The following is an 11,780-nucleotide window of genomic DNA, read 5'->3' as shown; positions in this document are numbered from 1 at the left end:
AGGCAAGAGAACTGGAGTGGGGTGCCATTGCCTTCTCCAACATTTCTTGTTAGTCCTTATAAATAATTTACAAATTCTCTTCAATGTTCTATGTGTGGATAATCATAAAACTGAATAACAACATCGTTATTCTTCATTCCAGGCTTTTACTTCTAATTTTCTTATTATACTAGTTATGCACGTGTGCATTCTCAGTCACTTCAGTTGTGTCTGACTGTTTGTGACCTTATGGACCATAGCCCAGCAGGCTCCTCTGTCCATGGGATTCTCTAGGCAAGAATACTGGAGTGGATTGCTGTGCTCTCCTCCAGGGGATCTTCCCAACTCAGGGATCTACCTCGTGTCTCCTGCATTGCTGGCAGATTCTTTATGGCTGAGCCACCATGGAAGCCCCATACTAGTTTTAATATCCTGTAAAATGTTGAATAGGAGTGGTAATAACAAACGTTATTTGTTCTCAAACTCCTTTCACTAGATTGTACCACCTGCTGCTTTTAGCCCTACTCCAAGATAAACTGTCTTGTTATATCCCACTAATCCAGACGATTTCTCAGTCTCTGCTAGCCCAGACCTCCCTATACAGGTATGCAGCTTCTACTAACCTCATCTAATCAATCACACTTGATAAAGATGTCCAACCATCCACAGGAGTTTCATTTGGATAGTCAACTATTCTCTAGGGTGCAATGTGTCTGAAGTGACTCAAAACTTTTCTATATATCTATGTTCTTTAATATACCAGGTTTCCCTGGTGGCTCAGATGGTAAAGCGTCTGTCTACAATGTGAGAGACCTGGGTTTGATCCCTGGGTTGGGAAGATTCCCTGGAGAAGGAAATGGCAACCCACTCCAGTACTCTTGCCTTGAAACTCCCATGGACGGAGGAACTTGATACAGGCTTCATGGGGTCGCAAAGAGTTGGGCACGACTGAGTGACTTCACTTTATGTTCTTTAAAGGTATTACTGTCCACCTAGGCTCAACAGTCAGAAACATATTCTTCTCTCAATTTCCACATCTAACTTATTAGCAACTTTGTCAATTCTATATTCTAAATATCTGCCAAAGTATTTTCTCCTCTCCTTTCCCAACACTAATGACTGGTTTAAGCCCTCATTGACTATAGTAACAGTTTCCTAACTGGTCTCCCTGCCTTTCATCTCAATTTTCACCTACCATTCTTTTTACTGCTGCCAAGTTTCTTTCTAAAGATAAACTTTAGATCTGATCATGCCTCACCCAGCTTGAAACCCTTCCCTGTCTTCCCAGTGTCTATTACATGAAGTCTTCGTTCTCCAGCTGGTCATGCAAGGCCTTTTATTTACCCTGGCTAGCTCTCTAACATACTTTCCTACCAGTCCCCCACCTTGTTTTATAGCCTAGCAGAACTCAAGTGCTTATAATTCAGCTATGCTATTTCCTGGTCCCATGATTCTTGACGTGCTGATCCCTCTGCTTGGATTACTCTGGCAAAATTTTATTTGTTTTCAAACCCGATTACATGTCACATCCTCCAAAAACTATGGATTAACAGCTCAACAAATATTTATTGAGCACTACCTATATGCTAGGTGCTATGCTATATGCTTGGCATATAAAATGAATGACACACTCCAAATGGTAGAACATTAGTTAGCAACTTTCTTTTCTTACCATCCTTTAGCTTTAACTGTCTGAAGCATAGTTTTTATTTACATGTTCTTTTCTTTTCTCCTTTCTTAATAAATATGCACATAGATGTATAAATATGACAATATTCTCAAACACAGAGGCATATGCACGTATGCACTCAGTATTGAGAATAGTCATGGATACAGTTTCAACTCAAAAGTACATTTATACATGGTGGGATCATAAGCTCAGTACTTTGTTTTAGAGCCTGGACTAGATGACACAAAGAAGCACAGTATGGCTAGAGTAGTAACTAAGGGTGTGTGCTCTGAAGATAGGTTGCCTAAGTTTGCATCTCAGCTCTGTTACTTACAAGCTGGGTGATCCTAGGTAAATAACTGTATCTTTGTGCCTCAAGTTCCTCAGCTATAAAGTGGGGACAATGATAGTCTTTGCCACATAGTATAGTTGAAAGAATTATTGAAGTTAAAATGAAAAGTGCTTAGAATACTGCCTAGCACAATGTAAGCATTTAATAAATAGTAGCTATTATTATTTTGCAAATGAGGATACTTTTGTTTCAGTCACTATCAGCAGGTCAAGTGATTTTTTTACTCCTATATCTAGCCATGAAAGAACTATTTGTTGTTCTGAGACAAAGATATACTCTTATGTAATCTTTATTGAATGAGTGGCACAAGGTGGCAAAATCATTGGCCCAGGAGAGCTCATGGCAGTGGAATAGAATTTTTCTTTGTTTGGAGCTAAATAGTTTAAGTGGAAAGAAACTGTTCTTTCCACATAGAGTCAACTATACACACTGAGACACAAGTAAGTGAGAGTGTATGGTGGTATAATAGCTAAGATCACAAGGTCTGGAATTAGACTGCCTCACTGAGACTCAAAATTCCACCACTTACCAGCTTTGTCACCTTGGGAAAGTTACTTCTTTGTATCTCAGCTTCCACATCTGTAAAATGGGATTAATAATAAGTTTCTATTTCATACAGTTACTGTGAGAATTTAATGAGATAATCCATGTAAAGCACTTAGGACATTTCTCGGTACATAATACTTAATAAGTGGTGAAGAAAAAAAGATACACCATAGTAGACCAAGGACCATATAAAGTTAACGTTAAGTGTTCACTCCAAGGGAAGCAATGGAGGTAGATGTTCAGTTGACCAAGTGATTCCCAAGAGAGAACAAGGAAATTTTTAAATTCTACTGCACTTGGCATAACTTTTGTTAAAGGTGTGTTTTTGTTGTTATTCCTATGAATATACATATATTCCTATGTATCCCCCAGTTATGTTTGGATTAGACCACCAGGCTTTCCCAAAACACATTCCATGGGACATCTGTCCTAAGATATGTATGAGAAAAAAGGTTTTATGGTTGAACAATGCTGGGAAATACTGTGTGACATATTCCCTGGGATATGCAAATGTGTAGTAGCAGCCCTAAGGGTTTGACGGGTCATGAAAAAACGTTTCATTTAGCTTTATCCAGCATTTCTTGAATATATTTGATCAAAGAGCCCTTTTCCCCCATATACTATTTATTAACATTCCATGGAACTACTGTTCCATGGAGTAAATAAGGAGAAATGCTGACTTCAATGAATATCAAAATGACCTTAATACCAAAGCAAGGACTAAGCGAGGTAGGTTTAAGAAGAAGAGGGCTCATACGTTTTTAGAGTGGAACTGAAAATTTCCCTAGCACAATTCTCTAAGCCAGGAGACACACAAATCCTTCAGGGTCACAAACAGTAAAACACACACAGTGTTCCTGGGAGCATGTACAGGGTACCTGGGAGGTGGTGGGGAGAATCCCTCACTCACATTGCATCCTTCTGCTCCTGCTATTCTGGGATCCCACTGTGGGCTTCTAAACATCCTGTACTATCTGCCTTTAGCCATGGACTTCCTGATTTTACTTCCTACTTTATAGAAGAGAAAAGGGTACAAGAAAAACATTTAAAGTGGAAAGGCCCTATTGGGGAACCAGAGGCCAGACCCAGGAGTAGAGGGGAAGGACGAGAGTTGGAGAGAAGAGACTGGGTTGAAACCTCCAATCAGATTCAGGACAAGGATGCTCCTCTGGGTGGAGGAGAGAGGAGGGACTCCAGTAGTGCCAGGAGAAGAGGAACCTTCCCAGCAAAGTAAAACATGAGATCTACTTTAGGAGAAATAATATTGACTTCTAAGGTTGGTGAGCAGAAGGGCAGTTCCCTGAGGGCAGAAGCCATCTTTAGTGGTAGTCTTAATCACTCAGTCCTGTCTGACTCTTTGCAATCCCATGGACTACAGCCCTCCAGGTTCCTCTGTCCTTGAAATTTTCCAGGCAAGAATCCTGGAGGAGATTGCCATTCCCTTCTCCAGGGGATCTTCCTAATCCAGGAATCGAACTCGGGTCTTGTGTATTGCAGGCAGTTTCTTTACCGTCGGAGCCACCAGGGAAGCCCAGAAAACCACGTGTAACAGATCTTTCTTTATAACTATTTTCTTCAGGTAAAAGGTGGTGGCTAGAAGAAAGGAGAATTGTGTTCTTTACATAATGAGGAGCACAGTGAGAAATCCCCAGTAAAGGAGAGGTGTATAAAATGGCTGTCTATTTGTATTGGCAAATGTTTATGTTACTTTCCAAATTAATGTCTTTGGTTGGCTGCTTCCTGAAGGCAAACTGCCTTTCTCTCTGTTTTGCTTTATCCCTACACGTGGTTTCCTACCAGGGAAGGAGAGGCGGGGATTACATGCTATGTGGCCTGATGCAAAGAAACTTAGAATCCGTGGCTGAGGTCTGCAAGGGGCTTCTGAGCTGCATGCAGGATGGCAAATAATAAAAAACGGACTAAACCAATATTAACGATGCCTAACTATGGGTGGTGGGAGCAGGATTTTTTTCTTACTTCCATTAATTCATATTTTCTAACTTTTCTGTCATGAATATCCTTTTCTTTTAAAGCTTGGAAGATTAAGTCTATTTCTCTAGTTCATACTCCGCATCTTTATTTCGAGAAAATCTGAACAATCATTGCACGTAAACTTCCTATAAGTGTGTTTTTAGCGGGGAAAAAAAGAATTTCCCAAGCATGTATGAGTGAATGGAAACATACGGCAGGAACTATTCCTTAGAAAGTTATATCCATAGAATTTTACAAACAGAGGGGGAGAAATTTGCTAGGCATAAGATTTCCCGAGAACTTCTGGAAATATGGTAACAGGCTCCGTAGACCAAGCGGAGAGTGGCAGCAAACGCTGTTTCACTGAGGAGAATCACCTGGCAGCCTGCCTGGGGGCGGAGGCAGGTATGAAAGGTGGCCGCGGGCGGGGGCCGGGGCGGAGCAGGAAGCCCCGGCGCTGGGAGCGGGAGGCGGAGCCGCGAGGAGCGCCCCAGGTGGGCAGGAGGCGGCGGCACCTGCCCCGGGCCCAGGGTCGGTCCGCCGGCCGCGCTGCGCCTCGTGAGGGCTTAGCGGAGGGATTCCTTGGAGAAGAGGTGCGTCGCGGCCGGGTCGCTGATGAAGAAAGACCCAGTGTCCCCGCAGTCCCTCAGCTGAAAGGGGCCGGAGAGCGCCGGCATGGGCTCCGAGCTGCCCGCACCTTGGCTGCTGCTCTTCACCTGGCTCCCAGCAGGTGAGCCACGGGAAAATGGGGCCTAGCCAGGCCCAAGGAGAGAGGAGGCCGCTGTCGCCTGGCCTGGCAGAGTTGGCCGCAGGCGGGACAGTGGAGGCCTGGGCCGCGCTCTGGTGGCTCTTGGCATGGGCGCCAGGATGTGCGGAGACCGGGTCGAGTTTCTGCCTGTGGGAACCTGTTTTCTTTTATTAGGTTAGGCCTTTACCAAACAGGTGCAACTAAGGAAGAAACTCAGAGCTCTGGCCTCCTCCTGCTCCCTAGGCACCTTTTGGTCTCTAAAGCCGGAGTGATAGAGGCAGAAGCGCCACTCTTTCAAGTCCTAATTACCTTTTCCTTTCATCTGATACTTGCCATAGGTTTTAGACACGGTGACAACCATATTGGCTCAGAAATACACTTATTTCGTTCCTGAGAGGTATATGTATCCTCAGTATATGATGGAAAGTTCGATATGATTCAGAATCTATTAATATAATTTTATAGGATCACAACAGGAGGTTCGTTGCTAACCATATTCAGTGTCACTTTTCTACGTTGTATCCGCTTACTTCCCTAACTTTACCCCATGATCATTGTCTCCCCATCAAGTGCTCATCCATCCACCATCTTTCATTTCCTTAACCTCCAGGCCAGTCCTCTGTGCTTTGAAAGCATGGTTTTGTGTGTCTCAGCGTATCAGTAGTGGAAATGGCAGGCTGTGATCTGCATGAGTGAAATCAGGTGGGAAGAACATAGTGAAAGAATGTGGAGGTTTTTTCAGCCCTTTTCAATTGAGATTTAGGTGTGACCTTGCAAACCGGAACCTAAGTTCCCTTGGAAGTTCTGCCCTGTTCTATTTCATTTTATCTTTTTTTACTTCCCTCTTTTAGGAATAGCTACCCTCTCACCTCTTAGTTGTCAGTGGGAGGTCAGCTCAGTTTGCTCACAGACCAGTTTGAGTCTTGTATTTCTCTGCGGGAAAAGATGTAATATGAAGGTACAGGAAGAATTCCGTTTTTACAAGCTTGAGAGGACATGAAGATAGCTCAGATGTAATCAGATCTCATTCAGACAAGATTCTATAATTCTTTTTAAGCTTAATGCTGAGAATGAAAGGGAGGGAGAATTGCAAAAGGCTAGAAAACTGTTATCCCTAAGGTCTTTTGGCTTACCACATTTTCTGTAGAATGTGGGTCCTATAAATTGTCTGAAGCTGAGGAGGGTGAATGTTGGATGCTCATGATGCACCAGGAAATGGACTGAACTGTACTGACATGGAAGTGCCCGAAATTCTACCAGAGCAGTCACCAGGTTAGACTGTGAAAACAAATTCGTAAAAATCCCACAGTTTTGCACAGACTTCTCTCCTGTGCCTCATGTGTTTAGCTCAAACTCCATAGCAGTAGGGATTTCTGAAGCTGCTTGAGCTATCGTTTTAGGAAAGTTGAAGTCTACTCTCACTCTGGCCCTGGGCATGCCATCCCCAGAATTCGGACTTGTAGCCAGCAGTCATTTAGGAAAAAAGAATAAGGAAAGAAGCCTTACAGACAAAAATCCCATTAGGGTGTAAACCTCAATCCTTAAATCACCAGCATATTTTAAAAGCTGTTCTGTTTTTGTGAGGAATATTGAACACTGAATATTTTTCAAATACAATTACCATAACCAAAGGGTATATTCTTAAAGTAAACAAATTGCTAAATGGACAAAGTCTTCGGAAAGTAGAGCTCCATGTGTTCATGAACTAGCCATGCTTTGTGAGTAGCCAGGATGCTGGGGTGGTCAAATAATACAGACTGCCGTGTTTGCCTGGTATTCATTAAATGGAAGCCTACCTGCGTGACACATTTTAAAACCAGAGAATGCTAAGCACGGGAAAGTTCTAAGTCCAGAAGAAATATAGTTTGCATTGTGATATGTACACACATATATGAGATTTATAAAATAGGAACAAGAGGTATACACACACACAAAAAATAGTCACCATGTTGGATTAAAAGTATCAAGTTAATAAATACTGCTTTAGTAACATTTAAATTCATAGAAAGTAATCCCCAAATTAGCAGCATTAAATAAATCTGGATTTAAAAACAAATCTAGTAAGTTGATTTTTTTTTCAAGATCCGCTGCAAACTGAGGTATGAACTTTGGAAAACCCTGCACTAGAATGTATTATTCATTTTGGTCCATCACCTTTTTGTCTTCTGTTTCTAAAGAAGAGGCAGCCCAGCCCTCTGATTAGCATCCAAGTTTCTGCAGTTGCAAAGTGTGGATCAGTAATGAGATTATGTCAGCTGTGGGTACACTGGCTAGTCAGTGTGGCTTGGGCCTCTGACGAAGCCTCTGAGGTCAGGAAGTCCTGCTTTATGTTTGGAGCTGTGGCGAGATCAGAGGGTTTGTGTGTGTAATTCTCCAAACTTTTTTTCTTTAAAAAGGAAGAAATTTTTATCACACAAGTAATTATTTGCTTCTTAAAACAGACTATTAAGTTCCTACAACGCTTTGCATTAATGGCTAATAGCACTTGTTACCATCATCCAACCTCAAAGTTTATTCCTGGAAAGAAAAGTTAGTTTCCCCCCACCCCCAGATTCTAAAAGGTTGCGTGTCATTTGTGCTTTCGTGAATTTTTAAAAAAGATCTTAGAGGGGTGTTAACTTATAGATCCATGTAGCTATCAACTTGTGTTACCATTCTTTGGGAAATCAGACAGCTGACTTCTAAAGAACAAGATTCTTAGCCTCTAAACCATTGGCTTTCATTTGGTGGTGGTTGTGAAGGTTGGGATCATACTGAAGACCTAATATACCTTGTGAAGTTTCTCAGTCGTGTCTGACTCTTTGCAACCCCGTGGACTATAGCCTGCCAGCCTCCTCTGTTCGTGGGGTTTTCCAGGCAAGAATACTGGAGTGGGTTGCCATTGCTTTCTCCAGGGGATCTTCCTGACCCAGGGATTGAACCCAGGTTTTCAGTACTGCCGGCAGACTCTTTACCACCCGGGAAGCCCTAGTACGCCTTGGTCCCTGATATAGTAAATAGTAAATGGAGCTTCTCAGGTGGTGGATAAGGGACTGCCTACTGCTCCTCTCCCTTGCCCCACCCCTCACCTCCTGTGAGGCTCCCTGAAGTACCTCTCAGAATGCAGTGCTCTGGGAACACAAGTAGAAATCACCCCCAGTCCTTGTCTTCCCCTCCCAGCCAATTTTACAGATAAGGAAATCTGTGCAGAGAAGTCAGGTGTCTAAGGTTGACACAGTGGAGTTGGTTTGAGGGCTGGGATGAGGATCCTGGCATCCTCGCTCTTAGTGCATTGCTCTTTCATCTGTTTCATACCATGGAGCAAGTTTGTTCTGTCTCATTGAATCCTGGTAGAAATGGAAATTGACTACCTCTGGATGTCTGCGTGTATGCATGCTAAGTCACTGTAGTCGTTTCCAACTCTGTGACCCTTTGGACTGTAGCCCACCAGGCTCCTCTGTCCATGGGATTCTGTAGGCAAAATTACTGGAGTGGGTTGCCATGTCCTCCTCCAGGTGATCCTGCCAACCCGGGAATTGAACCCATGTCTCTTATGTCTGCTGCACTGGCAGGTGGTTCTTTACAACTGGCGCCACCTGGGAAGCCCCTGGGATGTCTAACCAGATGTTAATTATTAAACATCTTGCCCTAACAGAAATGCAGTGGGATGAGATGGTGGGTAATTACTGTACTGTTTGCCTGGTTTCTTTCAGCCTAATACTTTATTTCATTATTTGAAGTCCTTAGGGGAGAAATAAAATTGTGTGTTTTAAGAATTAAAAAGACTGATCATGTCTTTCTCTGGTACTCATTTCTAGATCTTCCAAAATACAAATCTTAGGTGGTGTCAAGGAAAGGATTTGACACTTTCTTCTTTTCCCAAACCCAGTATCACGTTCTGTTGCTTAATCCCAGCAGCATAACCATCTCCTCACCTCTAGGCCTGCTACTTCTTTGGCTAGTTCCAACCATTCTCCACACAGATGATAGGTTAACCAATCTGGGTGACTTTTTCCTACCTTCACTTTAGTGGACTTCCCAGGTGGCGCTAGTGGTAAAGAATCCATCTGCCAATGCACGAGACACAAGAGACAAAGGCTCCATCCCTGGTTCAGGAAGATTCCCCAGAGTAGGAAATGACAACCCACTCCAGTATTCTTGCCTGGAAAACTCCTCGGGCAGAGGAGCCTGGCGGACTGCAGTCCATAGTGTTGCAAAGAGTCGAACATGACTGAAGCAACTTATAGCACGTATGCACCTTCACTTTAATGCTCTAAGAACCTCTACTAGATCCCCATATCTGTATGAGTGGATTAAAGCTCTTTGGAATTCAAGACCCACTCATTCTGGCCTCACTAACTTGGGCAGCTATGTCTCCACTGCTATGAGCATTCTCTTGTACCCTTCCCACCCCCAACATACTCTCTTCTTCCTTGCTTTTTGCTTCTTCCTTGCTTTTTGTCTGGCCATATTACAAATGGTTAACTGTAACCATTTATTTTCTGTACTTTCAGGGCACTTAAAATTTGTTCCAGGCAGTTTACCCTTTCTTGTATGAATTTGTTTATTTGCCAGATGTTTAATGTATACTATGTGCCAGACATGCTCTCAAACAAAAGTAGACATGGCCTTGGACTCCATGGTGTTCATGGTCTGAAGGACAAACAAAGAAATGTAGAAATACAGCTATGACAGGGACCATGAGAAAGAGATACAAGGTACAACAAGAGGTTGTAATAAATGGATTTTGCTCATTCGGGAGGCCCTCTCTGGAGAAATGATACTTGAGTTGAGAGCTGAGGTGTAATCATCCCAGACCAATGAATAGCATGTGCAAGGCTGCTGAATAGGAGCTCAGTGAGAATGAGGGATGGCAAGAATGTCACCATGACTGAGAGGAGGAAGCCTTTCCATGTGGTGGGAAGGAGGCAGGGGTGGGTAGGACCAGATAGCGTGGTCTCATGGACCATGATAGGAGGCTTTGTATTTATCCTGAGAACAATGGACAGCTTTTGGAGAGATTTAAAGAGAAAGAGTTGGGAGATGGACAGCAGTGTGCTATCCACATGGAGGAAAACCAGAGTGTGTGCAGGTACCAGTTAACTGAAGCAGTATCCAGGCTTGAAGTGATGGAGTTTGTGCTGGGGTGATGGTGAAAATGGAGAGAGAGGGATCCCGGAAATAGTAGGGAGATAAATAAACCCAATTTGATAATAGATTTTGTATGGAGTGTGAGGGAGAAAGAGATGTCAAGGACAATACCTAGTTTTCAGTCCAGCCCATTGACTGAGATGGGAAACAGGGAAGAACCCAAGTTTGGATAGGAGGAGGAGGATTTAGATTTGGGGCCCAACTTAGATTTTGAAACAGCCAAGAAGAGCTACGAGGAGGATTTGAGCCTGGGTGTCTGTCTTGGCTCTTATTGTAGAGTAGTAGGACTTGTTATACAAAGCTCTACCAGTTTCTAAGCATCCTATAAAGCTTAGCCATGACCAGATGTACCTTGTTTATGTGTTTACTTGTTTATTATTGACTTGCCCACCAAGAGTATAAGTTCCAAGAGTTCAGGGACCTTGTCTCTCTTATCAGCCACTTTACCCCTATCATCTGGAACAGCGCTTGTCTCATAGTAGGTATTCAATAAGTGAGTGAGTGAGTGAGTGACCTCTGGAGGCCCAGGGCACACAGAAATTTGTCATTCTGGTGAGACTTAAATTTGCATGTGCTCTGAGATTAGCATGTGGGTACACGATTGAGTCACTGGCCTGAGCAAATGACTTTGGGAAACCCCGCATCTGCCTCTCAGGCTTGTTGTCCTCTACTCATAATAACTAAAGGATACCAAATTCAAACCACCTGAGAAGCTATTTTTTTCACTTAGTAGGTTATCAAAAATTTTTTTAAGATTGATATTCTCCCCTGTTGGAAAGATTGTAGTGAAACATGGGAGTGTCACACACTGTTCATGGGACTATAAATTTCTTTACTGAATTATTTATTAAAAGCCTCATCCCCTTTGACCTAGCAATCTCACTTTGAGAAATACATCCTACTGGAATAAAAAAGCACATTTGTGAAGAGATACCTAATATAACATAAAGATATTCACTTCAATAAATTATTTTGGCATTGTTTGTGATAATGAAAATTTAGAAACAGCCTAAATGCCCATCATTAGCAAAAGGGATAAATTATGGTTCGTCCATGTAGTGAATTTTCACGCAGTCACTAAAAAGATTATATCTATTTATACTGATAAAGAATATAATGATATTTCATTAGTTTGAAGAGAAACAAAATTGTGAGTCAATGCACATAATATGATTAATTAAAAAAAAATGTAGACAAAGATGTGGAGGATAGACACCAAATTATGGTGCTTCTGGAGACTAGAGTTCGTGGTGAGCAAGGAGGAACTTTTTACTTTATACCCTTCTCTATTGTTTAAGTTTCTTATTATTTATCTTATAAAGAAAAAAAAGAAAGGGATTCCTCTACAAAATGATTGAAGTAAATTTGTAAATGTCCCTTAAAGG

The 11,780-nt window shown here is 42.4% G+C and overlaps 1 protein-coding gene across 1 annotated transcript in view; it reads left to right on the top strand.

The window, feature by feature from the left end:
• The first annotated feature begins 5,192 nt into the window (after positions 1–5,192).
• ILDR1 (immunoglobulin like domain containing receptor 1) overlaps positions 5,193–11,780 on the top strand; it is a 31,856-nt gene continuing 25,268 nt past the window's right edge. Inside the window, exon 1 of the mRNA XM_052647526.1 lies at positions 5,193–5,247. Coding sequence (XP_052503486.1) covers positions 5,193–5,247 — 55 coding nt within the window. The remainder of the gene's footprint in view (positions 5,248–11,780) is intronic.

The sequence above is a fragment of the Budorcas taxicolor genome, chromosome 1, assembly GCF_023091745.1.
Source record: "Budorcas taxicolor isolate Tak-1 chromosome 1, Takin1.1, whole genome shotgun sequence".
Taxonomy (NCBI): Eukaryota; Metazoa; Chordata; class Mammalia; order Artiodactyla; family Bovidae; genus Budorcas; species Budorcas taxicolor.
This window is presented reverse-complemented; position numbering and strand designations above follow the sequence as displayed.